The 23,987-nt window shown below is 38.2% G+C and overlaps 3 protein-coding genes across 4 annotated transcripts; 1 reads left to right on the forward strand and 2 right to left on the reverse strand.

The window, feature by feature from the left end:
* The first annotated feature begins 4,285 nt into the window (after positions 1 to 4,285).
* LOC125188576 (oxidation resistance protein 1) lies at positions 4,286 to 7,694 on the forward strand. 2 transcript variants are annotated; one of them, XM_048085509.1, is made up of 8 exons: positions 4,286 to 4,630; positions 5,394 to 5,863; positions 5,960 to 6,032; positions 6,118 to 6,198; positions 6,316 to 6,379; positions 6,750 to 6,837; positions 7,151 to 7,235; positions 7,427 to 7,694. In XM_048085509.1, exons 1-8 carry the CDS (start codon positions 4,538 to 4,540, stop codon positions 7,463 to 7,465), a joined length of 993 nt encoding a protein of 330 aa, XP_047941466.1. In that variant the 5' UTR covers positions 4,286 to 4,537; the 3' UTR covers positions 7,466 to 7,694. The 2 variants fall into 2 exon arrangements, with proteins under 2 accessions (XP_047941466.1, XP_047941467.1); XM_048085510.1 differs by having other exon boundaries at positions 5,399 to 5,863.
* Positions 7,695 to 7,784: 90 nt separating this feature from the next.
* On the reverse strand, positions 7,785 to 10,230 carry LOC125188577 (ABC transporter I family member 10). Its single transcript, XM_048085511.1, has 5 exons — positions 9,941 to 10,230; positions 9,596 to 9,682; positions 8,964 to 9,089; positions 8,751 to 8,873; positions 7,785 to 8,085 (listed from the first exon to the last, which is right to left on the reverse strand). Exons 1-5 carry the CDS (start codon positions 10,190 to 10,192, stop codon positions 7,876 to 7,878), a joined length of 798 nt encoding a protein of 265 aa, XP_047941468.1. The 5' UTR covers positions 10,193 to 10,230; the 3' UTR covers positions 7,785 to 7,875.
* A 231-nt stretch (positions 10,231 to 10,461) lies between these two features.
* LOC125188574 (phosphatidylinositol 4-kinase alpha 1) lies at positions 10,462 to 23,987 on the reverse strand. Its single transcript, XM_048085508.1, has 26 exons — positions 22,791 to 23,987; positions 22,319 to 22,660; positions 22,068 to 22,229; positions 21,704 to 21,874; positions 21,410 to 21,568; positions 21,184 to 21,311; positions 20,786 to 21,092; positions 19,596 to 19,764; positions 19,245 to 19,462; positions 18,545 to 18,703; positions 18,271 to 18,453; positions 17,649 to 18,158; positions 17,203 to 17,562; positions 16,536 to 16,750; positions 16,191 to 16,374; positions 15,947 to 16,083; positions 15,698 to 15,848; positions 15,098 to 15,364; positions 14,720 to 14,797; positions 14,566 to 14,637; positions 13,982 to 14,154; positions 13,702 to 13,897; positions 12,783 to 12,923; positions 11,707 to 11,915; positions 11,084 to 11,245; positions 10,462 to 10,994 (listed from the first exon to the last, which is right to left on the reverse strand). Exons 1-26 carry the CDS (start codon positions 23,679 to 23,681, stop codon positions 10,736 to 10,738), a joined length of 6,003 nt encoding a protein of 2,000 aa, XP_047941465.1. The 5' UTR covers positions 23,682 to 23,987; the 3' UTR covers positions 10,462 to 10,735.

Here is a 23,987-nt window from a genome sequence, read left to right on the forward strand (position 1 = left end):
AGCACAGTACCATGTGCTGTGTTTTTCAAAACAACAGAGGATCTGCCCCCACCACCACCTACTGCAATTCCGCCCACACCCCACCCGCCTCTACTGCTATTCCCCCCACCCCCCCTCCCCTTGTCTCTCTGTCATGCTCCTCTACTCTTCTTTCTCTCTCTACTGTTATTATTTATTTTATAATACTAATTAATAAAGTTTGCTATTGTTAAATTTTTCTTAGACTAAAATAATTAATTATATTATAAGTAAATTCAATTAATAAAAAATAAATATAAGATATATGTCTTTTCACACATATAACTAAATTATCTCATTTCATATCTTAAGCTATCAAACACTAGGTAAAATTGTGTTATCTTATTAAATTAAGATGAATCATCTCACTATGAGTTATCACATGTTAAGACATATAGCTTATCAAACACCCCCTAAAATATGTAACAATGAGGTAGTGAAAAAATATATGCCGTATACAGTTTGTTGATCCAAGAATATACAAAAGTGTCTATTATTGAACTGACCCGACCGAGTTGCTAGAACGATTGAAGTAAAATTGCAAAAAACGGCTCTATTGCTCAAGATGTACAAAGTACAATAACAGTTAATTATATATTATATACTTTATGAAAAAAAAGTGAGCAAGGGCTTTGTATAATATTTACTCGTTTGATAAAAAAGATGGGATATGAACAGATATGTAAAACAAGATAAGAAATACGGGCTTCATGTCAAGATATGCAAATATATAATTTTTTTTGTCGTTGTTTGATAGAAAAGAAATTATCTAAATTTGTATAGTATATTAAATAACATGGCTTAACTTGACAAATTGGTGGGTTACATAAACATGGTTAAAGTTATAATTTTGGTAAGGTTGGAGAGGGCCCTTGTCTTATATTGGGCTTTGAGTTAAGCTTAACTATGATATCAAACAATTAGAAATGTCCATATATAAATCTTTATCTTGGTATTACTAACTTATCACACACGCAAAGTATGAAACTAGATATGATTTCCTAAGTCAAAATTATAGCATTAGAAACAAAAGATCATATCTATTCGTGTACCAAAATTAAATGGTTTCTAAAATTATGTCAAAATTTTAGCATTGGAAACAAAAGATCATATCTATCGACTATCCGTGTACCAAATTTATATGGTTACTAAAATGGCGTACTGTATTTGAGTTGCTTAAAAAGTTGTCCGAGCGCTGTCCGACGGTCTTCACCTCTAATAGCATCCCTATTGTGAATGCTCTCATTGCATTTTATTTTATTCATACTCTCTTATTTTCTTGAGTATAAATTTTCTCTCTAAACGCCAATAATTAAAATGATTTAAATTGAATGATTATTAAAGATTATGAAAGCTGTTGGAAGGCCACGAGATAGAATGATGAATAGGCATGAGGAATTTTTGAGAAAGCTGTTGTGAGGGAGCGATCTCCCCTATTGTGAATACCTTCACTCAATATGATAAGTCTTAAATCACCTTTATGAAATTTCAAATATATAGAGATGCTACTTTATTTCTAATTATGAAATGCTACTTTATTTCATGTGAAAGAGGGCCACAGATGTTTCATATCCAACTTTTATACTAAATGTTTCCTATAAAAACTATTTTGAATACTATGTGGATTTAATCTTGAAAGCTTTCGTTTTTATGAAATAATAATGGCCCCAAAAAAATGTCCTCAAAGAACACTTTTTAAAACTAATCATTTTGTTGATTAATAATAATATTTCAGTTTGTTTTCATCGTTAGAGCACCTTTAAATTGCCACAAACTGGTATTCTTCGATTATAGTTTAAGTAGAAAACTTTAAAGAAAAATATTACTACTGAAAAGATTACACTTTATCTTTATATTTGTGACTCGAACAAATGGAAATAAATAAATATCATAAACATATAAAAGCATTCACAATGGGGCGGAGGATGCGACGGACTATGCATCCTCCGCTCCTTCGTCTGCCACTGTGGGCTCACGGACGATGGCTTCTCCATCCTCCGCAAACGAAGCGCCTCCTCCGCCCCTTCGGCCGTCGCATCGTCCACCACTGTGGGCAAGGCGGATGATGCGACGGACGATAGAACGCGTTTTCTTTTTTTCTTTTTTTTTCAATTTTCAAACACTATATATGCACCCCATTTTTTCACTCCATTTTCTCTCCTTCCACCACGCTCTCTAAATATTTCAAACAAAATGAATCCCGGAGATTACCTAAGTCTGAATAGTCCGATGTTCGGTGGTGGTGCACGGTGGTCGGGTACAGAACCCGATGAATACCGGCCCTTCAACTCCAACACCCAGTACGGTCCCGATTTCAGCACGGACTCGTACGGGCTGTCAGACATGGAGCCTTCTCCCACCCGCCACCCGCCCTACCTCGCGGCCGCTCCTCCGCCGCCGCCGCCGCCGCCGGGGACTCGGGCTCCGCCACCAAGAAGTAGCGGACCAAGGCAAGAGCCCAGAAGTTGCCGCTTCTGGTGGTGAATGAAGAGTTCGCCCCGAGGAGGATGAACTACCAGCCGGAAGAATCCATCGTCTTGACGAGGTGTTGGATTGATATTTCAGAGGATCCGGTGTTCGCCAACAACCAGAAGATTACTGCGTATTGGGAGCGCATCGCTGAAAAATACAACGAGGCCAAGCCGCCGACCGCCTACAAGCGCCACAGGGAGCCGCTCCGCAAGCACTGGAAACAAATAAAGAAGCAGGTCAATTTGTTCTCGGGGGAGTACGAGAAGTGCGCGAGGGAGCAGGGCAACGGCGAGAGTCTATCGGATGTGCGCAACAAAGCGGTGAAGTCGTACATGTCATTGTACGGCGATTTCAAGCACTACCAGTCCTGGGTGCTCTTGAAAGAGAAGCAGAAGTTCGTTGGAGGTGTGCTACCCCAATCGACGGCGGCGAAGAAGAGGGCGAAGCACACCTTAGTCGGTGATTATACGAGCAGCAACGGCGGCGTAGCTCCAATGGACCTCAACCATCTGGTGTACGAGGATGAGAGTTCCGGCACACCGATGTCCTCTAGGCGTCCCGCTGGCATCAAGGCTGCCAAGGGCAAGGGCAAGACGACATCCTCACAGGCCGCGCCGCCTGCCCCGGCCCCGACCCCAAGCCCGAGCCCGAGCGCGTCCACAGCCCCGACTTCAGCTACGGGACATGCCTACACGGATTTGGTGGCTTCCTCCGACTATAGGACTTTGTTGGACACGCACAACGCCCTCAGGCAGACGGACGATCCGGCTCAAATCGCGTACCTCCAGGATATAATCGATGGCCTCCGCCGCAAGTTGGGAATGCTTTAGACTAACCTCTTTTTATCTGTAGTGCACTTTTTTTTATTTTTTTTGTTTTGTAACTTTTTTTTTAATTAAGTGAATGTAGGATTTGCAATTGTGTTGCTTTTTTTATTTATTTTTGCTTGATATATTTGCAAACATAATAAATTAAATACAAAATAGAAGTACTCCCTCCGTCCGCGAATAGGAGTCCCAGTTGAGTTGGGTGCGGGTTTTAAGAAAAATTTAAGTGTAATAATTTAAGTGTGTGATAGTGGAATGTGGGATCCATTTATATTATTATTTGCAATCAAAGTGGATTAAAATTAATTGCAGCTTCTAAATTAAGGGAAAAGTGGGGTCATTTTTTATACTCCCAAGATAAAATGTCTAACCGGGACTCCTAATGGCGGACGGATGAAAATGGTCAACCGGGACTCCTATTCGCGGACGGAGGGAGTAAAAACTATAGGACGGGCTATAGTCCGCCTCATTGCAGGTGGAAGGGGCAGAACATAGAATGCTAATGTGATGGAGCATAGGACGGAACTTAGGGCGTCGCATCCTCCGCCTTATTGTGGATGCCCTAAACAACAATTATAATTATTCGACTGAAATTATTTGTCTATGAATTGGGATTACTTTAGTCGCTAAGATAAAGTACCGAAAACCTTAACGACCGAAGAACATTAATTAGGAATGGTTATTTTAATTGTAACTTACAAAAAATTTATTACTACTACTATCATTTATTAATTACAACTTACTATATCTTTATCAATTATCATTAAAATCTAATAATTCAAAATTAAAGTTCCATATTTAACTCAGTCAAATATTGATTTAATTATTTACTTAAAATCAAATGAGTAACGTTGGAGTATGAATCTTTAATATTTATTCCTTTCTTTGGACAGAAGGTTTTTTTACAATTCACTTAGAAAAGGAATTTATTTCAAATAGAGGCGAGTGAGAAATTGACACCAATTTTCCGCTTCAATTGACACGGATCGAGAACAGTCGGTGACTGCATCATCATTCATCATTCATCATTTTTTCTCAACCTTCTTTCTTCCCTCAAAAATAGCTACTTTTATTAATCTTCCACATCACTTTTACCCTATTCTGGATCTGGGCTTCTTAAAAATCCAATCTTTTCAATTTCTTTCCCCCCTAATAAACAATAACCTGCACGGAATTCTCTACAAAAAGGGGGAAGAAAGGTATTGAAAGGGAAGGGAAGAATGCATGTCATTAGAGACAAGGTTTACGATAAATTATCGAGTTTCTTTTCCGATTCGCAGACATCCAATGAGGTGGTAGATCAAGAATCTGAGGTACCCTTTCGTTGGCTATCTTTTTAGGCTTTTTTCCTGTATATATTTTTGAATATATGAATGGTTGAAATTGATATTGAGCGATTTGATGATTTTGGTAAAAGCAATCATATGATCCATGTGTGAAGGCTTTGAATTTAGGTTTTTTGGTGCAATGTGTCTGTGCTTTGAGATTTGTTTTGGTAATTAGTTATGCTATTTGGGGAAATTTTTAGGTTTATGATGCAGGAATAGGGCTCAATTTGATCCTGATTCAGTTAGGGCTTATAATAGGTTTGATCGAGCTGAAACACCTGAAAATGTCAAAAATAGAATTGTGATCTGATGGGAAAAGGCGGCGTCAATTAGCTTCCTTTTTGTCATAAATTCATCTATGTTTAGGTTAAATGACCTTGAAGAATAAATTCAGCTTAATACCTAATCTTTAGTGATGAATGTACCTGGACAAGAATGTGAGTTGGGCTTCAAAAGCAGTCTCATTTGGTTCAGTCTGAATTTTAACTAGGTAGAGGCTTTCATGAAGGTAAAAGGAGAAATTATGTGGTGTTGGATCAACAGGAGTAGCTCTAGCTGGGTTAATGCTTGATGATTCTTTCTTGAAAAGTACTGATTGCATTTCATCTTGTTATATTTTCATATATTATAATATCTGAAGCCTCAAGCATGGTAAGGTTCTGTTGTTGATATTCATTATTTTTAGATACTCGACAAGTATCTATACTGTTTAAATATTTTTTAACAATACTAGGTTATATTTGTGTAGGCCAGGTTGCATCCTAAGAATGGAAAGTCGCCGTCTTCTATGCTTTCCTTTCTCCCCTCAGCCAGTTTCAGCTGGAACCGACCAAATGAGCAAGCTAACGGAGTTACGTCTACTGGTTCACAGTCGTTTCAATGGAGAAGTAAAAGTTTTTCATTGAAAGATAAACCCTTGGACAGGACAGAAAGCTATGATGATTTTCAAAAAGAAAATAGTGGACATGGCTCGGTGACGAGCCAGAATCCTGATTCATTTGGCAGCCAATTAGAAAATTCAGTACCTGATGCTGAGAGAAGCACTAGTAGTGGCTCTAGCTCCGATACATTTGAAGATGTCTTTACGCCACATAGTCTTGAGAAGTCCTTGCCCAGCTTTGTCGATGAATCTGTGTTCATCTCTCCAGATTTATATGAGTTCCTCGAGGCATCACTCCCTAACATAGTGAAAGGTTGCCAATGGGCTCTACTGTACAGGTAAAATCGATTTATACTTGTTGATACTGCATTCAGTTATGTAATTTCACAATCAGGGCTTGATGTACGCTCTATAATTTACTGAATGAAGGGCAGTACGGCAAGACATGGCATATCACTAAACACACTTATCCGAAAGAGTGCTGATCTGAACGGTCCAAGTTTATTGGTACGTTGACCTCTATATCTACCTGCTTACAGATATTTTTTTGAAACTTCTAATCATTTACAACTGATCCATATTTTGTCTTTAGATCACCGGAGACAAGAAGGGTGCTGTATTTGGTGGCTTATTTGATTGCCCTTTAAAGGCTACTTCAAAAAGGAAATATCAAGTATGTCATATGCTTCTCTCAGCTATGGAAATCATGTTCCAAATTACTGTTTCCGAATTCCAGTAGCACATTTGACCTTCTTACGCCGTTTATTACCTATTGTCCTCTACTTGACAGGGAACAAATCAAAGTTTTGTTTTCACGACAATATATGGTGAATCAAGGCTATTCAGAGCAACTGGTAAGCACATCCCCTTGTAACCATAGTAAGAGTGTGCTCTATCTTAGCAGGATGTTACCCTGTTCACATGATTAAGTAATTCTTTGGATTCATAGATATTTTTAGCATATGTGGACTATGGTTAGGTTTTACTTACGTAGATGCTAACTGTCTCTGAGGGCAACTAAAATGAACAAAAGATTGTGATTCATATTTAGAGGATGCGTTCTAGATTGCATTGTTGAAATGAATAATTTTTCATAAACATATATTTAGAGTATTGCCTGATTGCTATGCTTAAATATCAATAGGAGTTCACTTGAAACATGTTGTATCGCTAGTCACTATTGTAATCTCAGAACTGACTACCTCTATCTGTTTATTTGTATAGGTGTGAATAGATACTTCTATTTGTGCTTGAATGATTTGATTGCTTTTGGAGGAGGTGCCAGCTTTGCTCTGCGCTTGAACGAAGATCTGTAAGTTCTTTTACCACATGGCTACATACTAAGGGGGGGTTTCGCTAAGTTTATTTAATAAAGCACGACAACTCCTGTATCTTATACAGTAAGATTTTAGGCCTCTTTGTAAAAATATGACTTTGGATCTTGAATCCCTGATTGAGCTTAACACCATGTTAGTAATAGAAAAGGTGCAATTACAACTATTAGAATTATAAGTATTTTTCCTGGACAAGAATTCTCTTTTCAACAAAGACAATTAGAGCCCTCCTACATTTTCAGGAAGAGTTTATAAGCTAGTCTTGACTTATTTGTTGATCCTCTATTGTAGATTATCTGGAACCAGTGGACCTTGTGAAACATTTGGGAACTCATGTTTAGCTCATGATCAAGAGTTTGTATTGAAGGATGTAGAGGTACTCATTCTAGCTACACCCTTCATAAATTGTGTACATTTTAATTCATGCATCTTAATGAGATTTTATTCACGGGTTGGGAGTCTGCCTAAACCCCTTGCCCACACTGGGTGGTTTGATTTTTTTAAAAAAATAGTACTTGTACTAATACATGCACTGGTTTTTTGCTGATCTTGTTATTTCTCTTGCAGCTGTGGGGTTTTACACATGCGTCTCAATACCTTACATGAAAGCAAAGCAAAAGACCACAGTTTGTTGTTGTGTTGCAACTTTATACTATGGAAGACCAATTCTTTCATTTTAATTTATTTATTTTTTCTCCAAACATGTACAAGCAGGGCATTACATGTGTCGCCCCATTGGTTGGTAGAAATTAAACTCGATATTTATCTATCTTGTGTTGTAATGAGCAACAATTCCTTACTAGTTTCAAGGTCTTATAATATCCAAATTTATATATTTATTCCTTACAAATTTATATTTATAATATCTAAAAGCTTCGAGGCTAGCAATATCATCATTAGCTACACTAAAAAAATCGATTACATGTTTTGATAATTTGATGTATTATTGAAGAAATGTGAGAGTGGATAGATGTATACCGGAATCCAGTGAAAAGATACATGGCGATGCTAAATATTCAAGAATTGATTTGCTTAATGTAAGAAGCTTGCTTAGACTCAACAAAATTCTTTATGGTGGAAGCATTGCCTTGTAAAACAACCCTTCCATCTTCCATGTAGACGGCACCATCTGCATACTCGAGTTCTTCTAAACGGTGAGTAACCCATAATGCTGTAGTTCCTTTGGAACTAGCCACAGAGCTTTTAACTGCTCTTACAACCCCAACCTATCAAAAATTAGCAAATGATCTTTGTTCACATTTTGAACGATGCATCTCAACATGTAGTACTAATATAAGCTAGAGCCCATGTTCAAATACACTTGGGTATGCAGCAATACTAGAGTATTGCGACATCATATCATGTTAATAAACAATTATATGAGGCCATGGCCTCAAATTAAGCAAGAATGTAGATCACAACAAAACTAACTTATTTGATGTCTTAAGAAAATACATATATCTAATGCTGAACTTAATAATATGGAAAGACCAATGCACATGCAGCCGTGCATATATATCTAACCAACCATATAGCTCAACATAACAATACAGGCAAAGTGAAAATGTGATGGTATGTGTTTTAAGTAGGATCATTATCAGCAGAAGTGAGTCCAACATCTGTAGGATAGGTGTGGACATCTCACCTTTTTATTTTTGGTAGAAAATTTGGATATCTCAATTTTACTTCTCTGTTATAGGTTTTGAACTTGTGATTCTTCTATGTATTTTGCTCATCACATGGAACAAAATTTTCAGGATTTCAGAGAGTGGTTTTTCATTTTAGGATTTCACCTACTTTACTTCAGATAGCACAAGTTGTGAGAGGCCATGAAATTCTTATCCTCCATTCCACAAACAACCGAAAAAAGAAACTAGGCCATTAGCCATACCTGATCATCTTCATCCAAGAATGATGTAAGTTCATCTAGTAACAATACTTTGCATGCTTCCGCCAAAGCGCCAGCTACAGCAACCCTTTGCTTCTGACCACCACTAAGGGTCTGGACGGGTCTCTAGATGGTTGAAGACAACAGTCAGACTCGCAGAAATATTTAGCTCATAAACATTTAAATAATTTGTCTTAATTTTGTGTTTTGACATACTTTCAAATATTCATACATGCCTACAGCATCCAAAGCTTCAGCCACTCTAGATGTAATCTCATCATTGTCTATATTGAATTTGCCAAGGCCAAAAGCCACATCCGCCTCCACAGTGGGCATAACTACCTGCCAAAAGAATGAAGAGATTACAAATGGCTTATAAAAATAATTTCTGACTAACACAGATTTGACATGTAGCCACACATGGCCATTTCTGATAACAAAAACTGAAACGGTAGAAGCCCTTCAAAAGTTTCGAGATAATAGCAAAGTTTTCTGACGTATCCTGTGCATTACCTAATTAGATACACAACAATGCCTCCGTTTTTCTAACATTAACCATATATACACGAGGATAAGAAGTTAAATAAGTGTTTATCATGTAGCTCCTACATAGTATTACTTGTTGAAGAAAGATGGCATGTCCCATAATTTATTCCAACCAACATAAATCACAAGAGTCACAACAAACTGCACACACCTTTGTAAAGTTTTCCTAAATATAATGGCTTACTGTTTAAAAGTGCTGAATCAAAACATTTTAACTTAAGAAAAAGACAAACAAAAAGGGATTTATGGCAATCTGACTGCATCAGAGAAATAATTTACAGAGTTACAAACGTGATCGGTACCTGATGGTCAGGATTCTGGAATACAAAACTCCTGGGCTTATTCACATGCAAATAACCACCACCTGGATTCAATAAACCACCCAAAATCTGCAATGTATTGTGTTTAAATTAAGAAATTAGGGTTCATGAGATTAGAGAAATATCCATTCCCCAATATCGCAACCACACACTTCCCATACATGTTTGCATCATAATACATCATGCACACAAATAAAACAAATTAATGTTGCTTCCAATATAGGTATCTTCACGAATATCCAGGAAATAAGTTGTCTAGAATTACAACAAACAATTGGCGACAATTCACACACATTGCATATGTCAAAAATCAAATTCGTTATATACCTTAAGAAGTGTAGATTTCCCGCAGCCATTGGGACCCAGAAGCATCCAGAACTGGCCGGAGGGGATGGTGAGAGAGCAATCGTTGATAATTGGGACAAAATTTCCTTGCCGAGTCCTGACGGAATAGCTTAGATTCCGACATTCTATAGCTGAGCTGTTAACAGCTGCGGCGTAATTTTCTCCGGTAGAGTGAGCACGGAGAACTGGAAAGTGCACCGCCGCTGTGGCGCGAACCACGGCGGTGGCATTCATTACGATAAATATTTGCTATGATAAAAAAGAAAAAGGTTACATGCTTCAATGATTTTTAAGATAAAATATATTCTATTTTTTATGATTTGCTTATTTCAAATTTAGCATACTTTTATCTCTTTATTCCCAAAGCAATTAATAACTCCCAACAGAATATGTTAAGGTGCTTATTTTCTGATTTTGAAATTAACATGCCATATTTTATAATAATCCCAGAGTTTCATGCATATAACCAAAGGAGAATATGAAATCATAATATCAAATATAAGTGGCACGAAATAAATTAATCGAATACTTCCATGACGAAATCGAGCTACATTTTTACAAGTTAATGGATCACACCACGCATCGCAACTCTGTTTCTCAGTTCTATCTGAAAAGGTTTAAACGAAACCACAAAAAATATAAATTAAATAAATTATCAGGAGCATCGATCCCCCAGCCATATAAACAACACCTATATTTTCGTGGTTTTCTCCTCATTTCCCAGCTACGAGATACAAGCGTCAAAAAACATAATGAGACCAAGATTATACAACTTCCTCATTTCTCAATGCCTTGCTGGAGATACTGAATCAAATCGTATCCAGCCGTCGTCCACTTATTGTACGCATCGGTGCATATGCGGATCATAAAATTGGCTGCTTCGCGCTCGCTCATTTCTGGATGGAATCTCTTTCGAAGATTTCCAATTGGATCTCCTCTGCTGAAGCAAGGCAACCCGCTGTCGAGCATCATGGCCACTGTGCTTAGGATCCCATCCATGTAGCGCCGTGCAGCAAGGTAACCCTTTACACACAAGCTGCGCAAGGAAAGATGAGAACGTTAGCTAGCATCAAGCATAATTCTTGAAAAGAGAGAAGACAGACCAAGATACTACTAACACATTACCTTACGAACTGGTACCACGTATCACTTTTCATCACCCCTGATGGGTCGAGTAGTTGAGTCATCTCGTGACTCAGCTTGAAGTGAGCACTTTCAAACCTCATGTTTCCACCAGGAGAAGTTTCCAATATAAAACCAAAATCAATATGAACGAGCCTACCTACACTGCATTCACAAAGAATCACAACAGGCTTAGCATGGTCAAAATTGATTGTCTGAGGATGTAAAAGATAGTACTCCCTATATTAAAACTAACTGCACAATTGAACCAACATAGATTTTCATGCTATACAAGTTGACTGTTAATGTATTTTAATCATCAATCACATTTTTTTTCATTCTGAATCATCATAGAGACTGTAATGCATCCTGATAACATGGTGTGTCTAATCATTCAACAACAAAACAATCCCCATCTCCTTAAGATAGAACATCAAAATATTTGTAGAATGTAAGAAAATAGAGTAAAAGTTGATTCATGCCAAAAAATAATGGCAATCTAAATAATGAACTTTGGAGACTTAAAGGATGGTATTGTGAGCCACAGAATCCATCTATGGATTTGCAATGACCAAGTAACGCTTTGGGTTATTGTATTTTAAGCATTGATGTGCATATGCACTTACCTGTCAAATAAAAGATTCCCATTATGTCTATCTTTTGGTTGAAGCAAGAGGCTAGCAACTGCATATCCAGCACTGCTAATGAGAAAATTCTCCCTAGCAGTTTCAAAGCTGGGTGATCCAACTGGCCCAAAGTCCTGTTGAAATATCTCATATAGACCACCATCAGTGGTCTCGCCCATCTGACTCCTACTTCGAGAATTAGGCACAACCTGTCAAGCATATAGGTAGGAAATTTAGGGCAAACATTGATAGGAAGCGGATATGAGAACATGTCGAGCTATTTAAGGGAATTGCTTCAGAGCTCAGCACCCATAGCTTATTCAAGAAGATGCACTGTGGATACAGCATAGAGCACCAGCTTCTTCAGAACAAATAAGTAATGCAAGTTAAATTTCCTTCTCGACAACCAACACAAGCCTTCTACATTTTCTCAACCAGATAGGACACCAACAATACATGTCAAAAAATATTTATTAGAATGGCATTTGGTAAGTTTTTTTTAAATATATTGCCTCATGACACTTTTCAGAATAAGTAATAACTTAAAGTTATAATGCTGATTGGTACAGTGGAGTAATCCTGAATACATTCTGAGAGTTACTACTTAATATTAGTGTAAGCCTCATACTTTGTCTTTGTGAACAACCATGTGCAAGTGAACCAGTTATTTAATATTCTCTTTATGGCCTCACAATCATGTTTGATCCATTAGAATGACAGTCCCATTTTTCTAAGAGTCCAATAGACAATTGTGCTTGTGTCGTTAATCATCATTCTGAGTTTCACACCTAGAACAGTTTAGTTTTGCTGCTTGCACAAATAAAAAATATGTGTTCTGCCGTACGAAATAAAACAGGATAGTCGACAGATCTCTTATTTTGTTAACTGATTCACCAAGTGGCGAGGTGCACATTAATATATTATCCACAATATCCAAGAAAAGCAAATTAGAAAGAAAGATAAAAGGCAATAGACGCATGATGAGCATTAAATTGTGAAGAAATCATATGGTAAAAAGTCAGGGCATGCCAAAAATTGTTCATAGAAGTATAATGTAATAGATGACGTTGACACACCTCAATAATTCCTCTCTCTGGGCCAGTTGGGAGTACTCCATAAGGAAACAAATAGAGACTAAGATCAACAGCTTCAAAGATGTCCTTCAAAAGCGAAATAACTTGCAAAGCAAGTACATCTTGTCGGCAGTCATCTCCAACCTACAAGCAAACCAGTTGCATCAGGATAAGAACCATATATTTTCAGACATGCTTATCTACTTCTCTTTGCTACAACTAGGAAACAAATTAACACGGATACTTTCATAATTGCATGCAGTACACAGGCATGCTGCAAACCACATAAAGAAGATTAACACATGCATAATCTTAGAAAGAGAGAACAAATCACAGACAGACACACAAAAAAGAAATTCCATCCTTATTACAAATCACTTACTGCCTAAAATGCCTCTTAAACAGTTTTCTAGTGAGGTCTTGGTTCATTACGTGCTAGGTTGCAAGATAACCAGCATTTCCACATAGCAGATAGCAAAGCACATAGTCCAATTAGGAAGGATATAACCATAACAGAGTATGAGATCATTAAGAAGTGCACCAAAAGATATGGTTATAGCTGAGCCAGGATGTATGGCTAAAAAGCTGCCTACATGATCCCAAATTAGTAAATCACAAAATAAAGATTTAGGTTCAAGGGCCCAACATGTACATATATTTAAAGTCTGCACAAACTTTGCAACAGATAGCCTCAGATCAAATACACAACTGCCTTTACTTAGTTGCTGTTCTGTCATAAGATCTTTCTGTTGTTGCTAATACATCAACCACTTTTTGATCTTATCTATCAGTCCGTCCTTATAAACTATAAACCAGGTAATATGTGCCTAGCAAACTCCAGTAGCCATTAGTTTTGCTCCAAACTTGAATTGAACTACGATGAACTATGCTAAGCACCCAATCCATTCAGAATGTCATATACCTTGAAAATACAAGCTTGAGGCTTTATTTCATTATGATCCCCATCCCGGTCGATGACATTGAATGTTATCATTATAGGAACTTTTGCTGCTGATTGTAAAGGTATTCCACTATCAACCTGTATACCCCTTACAAGTTTGCCGGGAGCAGTAGGTAGGTAGAGGTCATCTCCATCAACTTGGATTTTCTCCAATTCTCTATCAATATTAAAAAAAAAAGGTATCTCACCATTAACATTAAATAAGAGACACAGCAAGCAAAATTTGAATTGTAATTCCTACTTTCTTATGCCAGCCCGCCTATCCTCTTTTGGAATTGGAAAGAGGACACCGGATATAGATGTAACCTTGTCAAAGAAATCAAATTCTCTTTGAAAAATAGCCCGCGCTTTGGGACTGAAACCGTCAATTATTTTATCTCTTACTACTGGAAGCAAAGCTTGAAAGGCGACAGTCTGAAGAAAAAGAGAGGGAAAAAAAATTAGTTTTAAGTATAAAAAAGACCACAGCTTCAGAACTAAACTAAAATAGAAATGATGAAACAGAAACTGATTATTAAAGTATTTCCAAGGGAAACTATCATACTTGAGGACTGTTTTAGAATGGATATACTGCAAGCCATCTATTATCAGTCAACAAACAAAATCAATCTTCACATACAATAATATGTGACTATATATGACATTCAAATAAAGAAGTGCTTGGAATTCTGCAGAAGATCAATATAACATGCAGAAACATCTATGCCTATAACTATTAACATAATTATCATGGATTTAGAGAATACACACTAACGATTATAATGACGAATGAGTAAAAACAGAAAAAATTGTATTTTGTTCTTTTCTGCATCAGAAGAAGTATACCGTGGGAGACGGCAAAGGTGCATCTTTTGCCCCTGTCCCTGCCCCTGCCTCAGGAACACAGGCTTCTTCACCCTGTAAGGAAAATCCTGTCATAAATAATTCAAACAATAGATAAATTGCATAATATGCTGTATACCATCAGTAATTTTTTCACCTGTAAGTGCCATATCAGAATATGGGCAAAGATATCACTTCGTTGAGCAGCTCTAAGAAGGTAACCCTCAACCAACTTCTGCAAATCGAAATTGCTAATATGTAAAGTACAGTTCTGATATAATATACAAGGTAAAGTGAGAACGCTGAAAAAATTTCTTATTTAAGTGATGATTTCAAGTAAGATCATTTTCTTAAACATGCAAATACTAGTTGTTTCTATTATACAAATCAAGGGCGACTCAAGAGACATGGACTCATGGCACCAAACTAATAATACCACCTAGCTTGCAGTTTTAATATGTAGACTTCTTTACTTCACAATATCACTCTGCTATATGCCACCAAAATGCAATCACATGAAAGCAAGCCATCATACCCCTTCATCATGTCTTAGTGCCTGCACCAACTGAGGCATAAAGAATGTCACTCTATCAGGAGGATAAGATTCCAACACCCTGAGAACATAAGCCATGACTCGAGGGTGCCCTTTATATGCTGGGGTAAGGAACTCTAAAGCTTGCGTAATTGAACAAGCTGCCCAGTGTGGTAATTGTTGCAGAAGCGTTGAATTGTCGTCTACTGCTTTGGGGGTTATGAAATAAGGCAAAGCTTCTGGAATACTGCGTATCTCCGTTATATGTGACTAGTAAGAAGAAAAACAATGCACAGGTTAAAACCATGTCAAAACAAATAATGAAAAAAGATGGAAAATACAACCAATATGTATGTGTTTTAAAATGAAAAGTCTCATCTACATCTTTCATCTTATACATAATAGTCTTACTCGAAATGGGAAATCTGAAACTGTATTAAGAACATACTAATAGGCTCAGAAAGGAGCTGTTTGTTGTAAGGCTTTCTTGCTTTAATTAAGATTCTTATTGAATTTTTGTATGTGTGAATTTACTCACTCCTAAACTGATATGTTGTGCTAACATGTAAATTTATTTAGTCTCAGGAAAGTTCACAAGTGTACTTGGACTAGCTGCGTGATTTCAGTCTTCAGAGAAGAATTTGCTGGAAATCGTGCACCTAATGACAGAGCAATCTGAGGATCGACGGTAAAAGCAGTCCTTGCACACTCAGCCCATTTGTCGGAGCTAATTTTAAGCCGGGAAGAGCTTTCCCTGTACACGAGTTCAGTATTGGAGATATCATATATATCACCACAGCTAAACTAAAGCAAAATCCAATGAAATAGTTTGAAAAGGTCAACGATCATTACTTTGATCCAACAGGATGAGCCCAAACCTCAAGTCTGTCAGCTTCGTGTTGGCATAACATAAGAAGTAACTGTCTCCGCTTCTCTCGCCCAACAGCATAGTTATCCATCTGACCCCAGATAGGATGATAGTGATCCTTCTGCAGAACATAAGAATTTTTCCTCAGCTTCGTAAAACCCATGCATAAAGAATATCAAATGTTTATGGTGTAGGTCTATGCACTTCAGGATTTTTATAATTACTTACAGAGTCATTTGTGGAGCTGCCATTTTCAACACCCCGAGCTTTCGGATCATGGTGTGTTGGGTCAACCCGCTCATTAGAAAGATGATGGACAAACACTAAAACGGATTGAGCTTCACTCTGGGCAAAATATTTGTTTCTCGAATCATACCACTCTGGCTGGTGAGCAAACCACCCTAAGGCAGCTCTTTTGAAACGGAAAAAATATTATAAAAAGGAATAGAATCAGAGGTCTACACTGAGTCAAAGTAATCAAACAACTGAAAAAAAGTTCAGGCCAGCTCAGTGTACAGATACACTCAGTTAATATGTAAAAAATAAATTTATGAACATGACAAAATGCTATACCTATATATTCTATCTTCCAGCAACTGAAGCCCTGATCTGAAATTCTGAAGGTTTCCCTGTGTATGACACGAACAAAATTTCACGCCAAAAAGCATAAGGGTGAAGAAAGTTCCTACGGCAACTGGATGTCGAGTAAAATTCCAGGGGAGTTTTGTTGTCCCTTGTAACATCCGGCCAAGTAGCAAAAGCTGTTCAACACTGTCATGCCGAACTACCTGAAAAGACAATATTTCAAAGCAACAAGTTAACGCGCATTCATAAGTGCGTTACAGCTTAAGGAACCCACGACAAAAATATTTTTTGTCATGCAACATTTCTAACTTGTCATCTTTGGCAGATTATTTAGTAATCCCTCCGTCCCACAAGAATATCCACTTTTGGTTGGGCACGGGTTTTAATGCACAATTGGTAAAGTAAGAGAGAAGTAGAAAGAAAAAGTAATCAAAGTATTGTTAGTGGAGAATGGATCCCACCGTATAAGAGAGAAAAGAGTTTCCAAATTTAGAAAGTGTATATTCTTGTGGGACGGACTAAAAAGGAAAGAGGGCATATTCTTGCGGGATGGAGGATATAGAATTAAAGCATAACATTTGGGATCAGAATTAAAATTTGATACAGACGACAGAGGCTTTAAATGAGGCCTATGAGAGTAGATGTTGAATCTTACTTCAAATCGATCAATAAAAAATCCAAGCCACAGTCTATGCGCCATTATTTGTTCAACCGGGTCCTTCTCTGGCCGCAACTGGGGCTCACCAGCTACAAGTTGGGGCCTCAATTTCGCAGAAGGTCCAGAACACCTTATATCCGAAGCAAATAGGCCTCGCTTAGTGTCTATTGTCCATAGCCATGCATCTACCAGCTCAGCAAGAACTACCGAACCCAACTGAGGAGCAGCAGAAACCAGCCATGTCCAGATGAACACGCCAGTCTCCACAGCATCAAGTGTGGTTATGTAAGCTGGACACCAGCAAAGAAGGCGCAGAAGTTGAGAAAAACTCTCGGGATTTGATTTTGAATCTGAATCCTGATAAAATATGTTATATCATGTTTAAAAAGACAAGAAATTGAAGTCATAACTAATATAAGGAGAAGTTTACACAAAGTTATTACCAGATTGGAAAGAAGCAAAGCAGTGGCTTGAGAACAAGTTTCACGGAAAGATGATTTATCTACTTCTTCCCCTTTCTCTGCAACAGTTACAAACTTCTGAAGCAGCTTTACGAATTTGGAAAGCAATACCTCATTGAAGGATTCTTTTTTGGGCTGTGGTGGCTGTGCCGACCCATCTGGATTATCTTGATTTAGACCAACAGTAGATTGATCAAGACCACCAATGCTCTCATATAATCTTCTCATTCCAGCAATTTCTCCTGCATGGTTACACTTTGCTGTCGCACTGACCATACCAGTACCAAGAACCTCCAAATTGAATCCATCCATCAACTTCAGGTTTCCACCTGATGCAGCAGCGGCGGCCGCCATAACTGCAGGAATATTTGCAGTTTTTGGACCGTTCCAACAATCATTTTTACCTGTGCCTATCCGTATCTCAGACAATAGAGAAACAACATCAGCTGTTGGCTGTGTTCTCTGCCAAGTATTAGCCTTGCAAAGGTTTTCCTGAATATAGAAAGGGTACAAGAAGAGCTGAGATTCCATATAGAAAGACCGAGGAAAAAAATAAGAAAAATGCAATGAGTATAGATGCCTTCCAGTAAAGAAAGTTACAAACCTGAAGAAGACCCTGACTAGTGCACGGAGCATGTGAAAGCGACACAACAATCCACTCACGGACAACCTTTTGGTACAAAGTTCGGACACTGGTAATGTAGGCAGGATCACTCACAACAGCAGAAGGTGGATCATTATGCATTGAAAGCAGAAGAGCATCCAAACAAGATGAATTCCACAATATCTGCAAGACATGTAAACCATATACAGGTATTCTTAGAATGTGAGCTAGAAAATGAAGTGTGAGATGATGAGAAAACCATATGGCATTTTACCTGAGGTAATCTCTCTCTGAGTTGAGTTAACAAAGTAATAGATATGTCTCGTACATGCTCATCCCTTTGGGACAAGTTTTTTATTAGAAAACAGGCATGAACCGAGAGAGTAGACTCCCTAATCTCAGCTTCAGGCCCAGTCTCAGATGCTCTATCCTCCTACAGAAAGTTGATATAGACCATGACATTTAGGGAAGGAATCTCTATAATAGAATAAAGAAAAGCATATTGAGAGAAAGAAACAAACAGAATAAACAAACAACTTACAAGCTTAGAGCACATTATATAAATTAAATTGGAAAACTGTTCTTATAAAGGTCACCAGAATTAAGGAGTACTCCCTCTGTTCCATAGTAGTGGAGGCATTTCTTTTGGGCATGCGATTCAAGAAAAATTGTGTTTAAGTGAGTTAAGTAAGGAAAGAATAAAGTAGGTAATGAAAAAGGTATAGAGATGAAGAGTGAATAAAGTAAAGAGAGAGTAAAGTAAGTGAGAAAAAATGTGATGACTTTTACTAAAATGGGAAATGCCTCCACTACTATGGAACGGAGGGAGTACAAGTAATGCCAGCAGTTACCCAAAAAAACGAAATATCCCAATAAGACCGCTAAATTGTCAATATAATGCCCAAAAGAATAAGCCAAACTTGTGCAGATCCACAAACAAGACAAAACAGAAGAGAGGATGAGAAGGAGAATACCAGCCAAGTTATTGCTGTTTCAAATGCCCGATGAACAATAGCAGTCAAACACTGAGATACAGCAGGCATAAGATTAGGACTTCTTAGGTATTCAAAGGCGCAGCTGAAGGCACTCCGAGAGCCAGTTGCATTTGGGTTTCCATTCAGAATACCTCCATTGCTGCTAAATCGTATTATCTCTAGAAATGCCACTGCTAAAAGATAGGTTGCTTTCACACCTGCAGAAATCAAATATGGTATCCAAATTTTTAGGATTGGAGTCAATCACTTAAGTAAAAGAATGGTGACTAATTTCAATACATCCAAATATAGGAGTCTGATTTGCCTAAAAAAAATATGCTATTCAAAGACCTGAGATTGTACTCATTGCAGAAACCTCCACCCGCCCTCCTAAAGCAGCAGCAAGAGCACTTCTTTGAGTCACAGCAGCTTTCTCATTCCCACTCCCTCGACGACTACCTGGGTTGTGCAGAGCATTGAGTTCCAACTCATCTTCAAGCCATTTCACAGAGCTCACAACCTGAACAAACAATTTTGCCATCAGAAAATTAGTTTTAACAAGTACTTAGTACATGTAACTAAAACATCAATGATGGCCCCAAGTAACGGATATAAAATCAAATAATAAGAATATCCAAAACACTACTACCATAAACTTGACATAAGATACATGCCAGGAATGATTTGACCTGTTTAAGAGACCTTATACAGTTACTCTCCACCTTATCAACTTTGATTTCATTTTAGAAACCAATTAAGAAAAGAGTTTTTAATCATCATTGTAAATCTACACAGGGAACAATGAAGTTATTCAACAAAAGGTTAAAGGACTCTAATATTGATTCTAGCAGTTCAAGAGTATCATTTTACAATACATGCTAAGATAAATGAACTAAAATACCCTCTGAAATAAGAGTAAACCCAATGTCTTAGTTGCTTTAGTTGAACATGCAGTGCATGCTACTATCATTCACTTTTTTTCTATTTTTCACAGTGAAATCTAAATTCCTGATAGCATGAAAAGGAAATATATCAAGCATTCTTTGTTTCTTACTACCATCTTTCTTTCCAATTCAGATCCTTGAGCCAAGAAAGAGGACTAGACATATATGACACCATTTGTAATATTCAAGTAATTAATCTAAAGAGAAAAGAGATATTCGGATACAAAACAATTCATGATTTAACCATTAAACGACATTTTAATCATACTGTTTACGATTCAAAATGTTCAAAGCCAAGTGAAGTCCAATTTTATTGGTGGATTCATGTACATAGAATACAGAGAGATATCATGCTTCACATTGATAGGGACAAATGGACTTTAGTGAACGCAAAATAAAGTTTAAATCACCATGGTTCCAGCAGAACAAGCTTGCACAAGTATATTTGAGTATATTGATGAATGATGGTTATAATCAGAGGTAGGAAAATCCAATAATTTCTTTTTTATTTCAAATCAATAAAGTTACCCCAGTAAAAAAGAAGTTGGCCAAGAGCGAAGATAACTGAGTGCTTATTTAATAACTAGGTTAACTTACGAGAGGTGGGGTCCCTTGAGAAATACGTTGAACAGCAGTAGACCATAATGAATTCCACATGTATGGTCCACCCACAGCTTGGAGAGCAGTGGTACCCACACTGCCTGCACTATTAAGTGAAGTTGAAACTGACTTTGACGTAGCTGCAGTTTTCTGTATCGGTGGTGCTAACCCAAAGAGCGCAATATAGAACCACAAGTTACGAAATAGCTTTAAGAGTGAAGGTTCTATATCTACACAAGGATCAAAATCAGAACATATTTCAGCCACAGCAGGAAGAAGAGGACCAAGAAAATCTGCTCCACTCCTGAAAAATATTGATTTAACTAGTTGGTAAGTCACTCATGAATTAGTATCCAAAAACTGAATTTTTTCAAACAACAATTGCTAAACTTTACCTTCCACTTTTGGACTCTGCCGCCAGGCCGACATCTGAGCAAAGTGATAGTAAGCGGTGACGGTAATCTGACCGCAACTTATTACATGTAATACCACTTGCAATCAACAAAAATCCTGCAGGTAATGTCTAGAGGTGATTGAATCAGTGAGCAACTATTTGCCACAGCAGAATTCCACCCCTTGTGGAGTATCCTACAAATATTCAGATGCAATGTTGAAACATACCTCAATACGTTCCGTTGTCGCCTCAGGTGCCTGGGTTTTACTTTCAGCAGAGCCAACTTCTGAGAGTTTGCCCATGTAGCTTCGAGTCATCAAAACCACTGCTTCACGGTAAGACTTCTCAAAACCTAAACTCGCCATGCGAGAAACAGCATCAAGAAGCTGCAGTAACTCAACAAAAGCAGGTTGAGAAAATAATGCAAGATAAAATTTATAAGAAAAGGCAAAAATGAAATGACATAGCAAGAAGCTCGAGAGAAAGCATAAGGATTTTATTTTAAAGAGATTGGAACTTACGCGAAGCCTCAATAACCCAGGAGTCGAAGCATCACCTTCTTCTAAGCTTTCAATAAAAAGGGGTAGTATCATATCTACAACTTCATGCTTCTTAACGAAAACATTGAGCTCAGCCAACAAATGTATGATGTTCAGCTGTATAGGTGGGGTTGCTGGCTTCTCTTTTCCATCCTGATAAAGAACATAAGAATGTCAAGCCAAAATCAGAAGAATGTGTGAGTGTCTTGGTCGATTGGCCTCACTGAAATTTACTTTGTCCATTGTTTTCTAACTTTTAATCGAAAATTCAATAAAATGTTATGCATCTTATTGTTAACATAAAAGAAACAGTTGCCAGCCTGGAATAGTGTTAATGGATACTAACCTCTTCGTCGTAATCGTTTCGTTCACGAATACTAGTTGCCAGTCCCATGATAAAGGTATCCAAGGGAGCCCGATCCCTGGACCAACCGAATTCAATTAACTCACAACATGTTTTCAGGACACTATTGAACATAGATCCTTGACTGCTAACTGAAGTATCGGCCTGTTCACAAAAGATCATAAGGAAGAAAAAAGATTGTTTCATGATACTAACTATCATACGGAGCAAGTCCAGCCAAAAACTGAGTATACCTGAGCGCAAGTAGCCAGCACAAGGGGTTTAAAACGAATAAGCAGAACCCGGAGGAGCTGACCTCCACGAATAACAGCAGCTTGAGAGATGCCAGCAATCAAACAGCCAAAAAGATCTTCACAAGCTCTCAATTTACGCCACACGGAGAACAAGCATGCCTCCGCAGCCTCAATTAACAATCCAAGAGCTCCATGCAACAATTTTTTTGAAGACTTTCCTTCTGTGTCAAGAGATGCGAGAGTCTTGATTTGCAGCAACGCAGCCGCTTGATACACTGACAGCTTTCTGTTTATCCTGACTTTCAGCAACTGCCCCTGCTCCGACCAATCGCGCTTCCGTATCTGTCAATGCCACAAACAATTTCAGCGATAATTGTTTATGCATTAATTTCAATATATATTTAGCAGTATCAAATTTAATGGCAACCACCTTGACACGGAATTGTGCAAGTTTATTAGAGTTAGTCATTACCTTCAGGAAATCAGCCATTGAGCTAAGTTGACTCTTTGCTATTCCCCGCACTTGCTCTGTAAGGCGGGGATCAATAGCCACCTTGCTGCATACATGTCCAATCAACTTGAAAACAATTTCTTGTTTTTCAAGACCCTCCACCGGTTCGTCCTCGAAGAATTTTAAGTTCTTCTTATAAGCTGCAGGAGCAGATAAGTCTCCATTGCTTTTCCAAGAAACGTTGTCCACCCCATTCGCCACAATACCAGAGCTGCTTGATGAATCTGCAGAAACATTAGGGGACTGATTATAGTTCCCACTCAGCGGAGAGCCCTGCGCCGAACCTACATCAGGGGTCAAAATTCCTTCCTTTGGAGAAGTAGGAACCCCAACATCAAAGCGATCAAGAAGAAATCGTATCAATTTATTGGCATCAGCAGAAAGAATAGGAGGGAAATTCGAACATAGAGCATTCAAGAAAACCCTAGATATGCTTGAATCAGCATTCGCCATCGTCTGAAGTACAATTTCCCCCGTGAATCCCGCAACATCACTAGAAAACTTAGGACATAGTTCGGCCGCATTCGAAATGTAACTCATGAAATCGGTGAAGAACGAAGAAACATCCGCGGGATAAAACGCCTGCGGCCAGAATTTGGGATTAAAGGTCAAAGGAATTGAGCGGTAAAACGCGAGAATCAGCGCCTTGGGGGTTTCGTGTTCCGAATTCGGGCATTTCGAAAGGAATCGCGCGACCGCGAGTATCGCATGGAGTTGAGACCTGGAAACCGTCGGCGATCCCGTCATCAGCGACTCCGCCGGCGGGCAGCGGCTGCAAATCCACGCTATCTTATTACCAAATTGCGCAGGATTCTGCGCGATTAAATCGCAGAGCTCCACCAACGACTCCATCGCTCGAAATCTAACTACGATTCGTATAGATTCTCAAAATTCCAACTCAATTCTCATTGATCAAAAGCAGAAGGTGCCGCCGAGATTCACAACAACTGAATGCGGTGGGTTTCGGAACGGAATCCAGCAAAATTAGGGTTTATGAACAGCGGCGGAGATGGGGAACAGATGCCGGGGATGAAACGGCGCCGTATTGAGACTTTCGCTCTTCGTCTTCGCCCCGAGTTGTGCAGCGTTGAGGGCACACATTACCGCGCCTCCGTTTTTTCAGATCTTTTTGTTTTTGTCTGTGCCTTCCTTTTTCTT

Source organism: Salvia hispanica, chromosome 5 (genome assembly GCF_023119035.1).
Source record: "Salvia hispanica cultivar TCC Black 2014 chromosome 5, UniMelb_Shisp_WGS_1.0, whole genome shotgun sequence".
Lineage (NCBI taxonomy): Eukaryota > Viridiplantae > Streptophyta > Magnoliopsida > Lamiales > Lamiaceae > Salvia > Salvia hispanica.

Coding starts and splice junctions, on each gene's coding strand:
- LOC125188577 (XM_048085511.1), bottom strand. CDS start 10,192: ATGAATGCCACCGCCGTGGTTCGCGCCACAGCGGCGGTGCACTTTCCA. Junction 9,683..9,940: donor GGAAATCTACACTTCTTAAG/GTATATAACGAA, acceptor AATACATTGCAG/ATTTTGGGTGGTTTATTGAA. Junction 8,086..8,750: donor TCTTGGATGAAGATGATCAG/GTATGGCTAATG, acceptor AATTTTTGATAG/GTTGGGGTTGTAAGAGCAGT.
- LOC125188574 (XM_048085508.1), bottom strand. CDS start 23,681: ATGGAGTCGTTGGTGGAGCTCTGCGATTTAATCGCGCAGAATCCTGCG. Junction 16,084..16,190: donor GCAGCTCCACAAATGACTCT/GTAAGTAATTAT, acceptor TATGTTCTGCAG/AAGGATCACTATCATCCTAT. Junction 10,995..11,083: donor ACGTGGTACCAGTTCGTAAG/GTAATGTGTTAG, acceptor TTCCTTGCGCAG/CTTGTGTGTAAAGGGTTACC.
- LOC125188576 (XM_048085509.1), top strand. CDS start 4,538: ATGCATGTCATTAGAGACAAGGTTTACGATAAATTATCGAGTTTCTTT. Junction 6,199..6,315: donor CTTCAAAAAGGAAATATCAA/GTATGTCATATG, acceptor TCTACTTGACAG/GGAACAAATCAAAGTTTTGT. Junction 6,380..6,749: donor AAGGCTATTCAGAGCAACTG/GTAAGCACATCC, acceptor TTATTTGTATAG/GTGTGAATAGATACTTCTAT.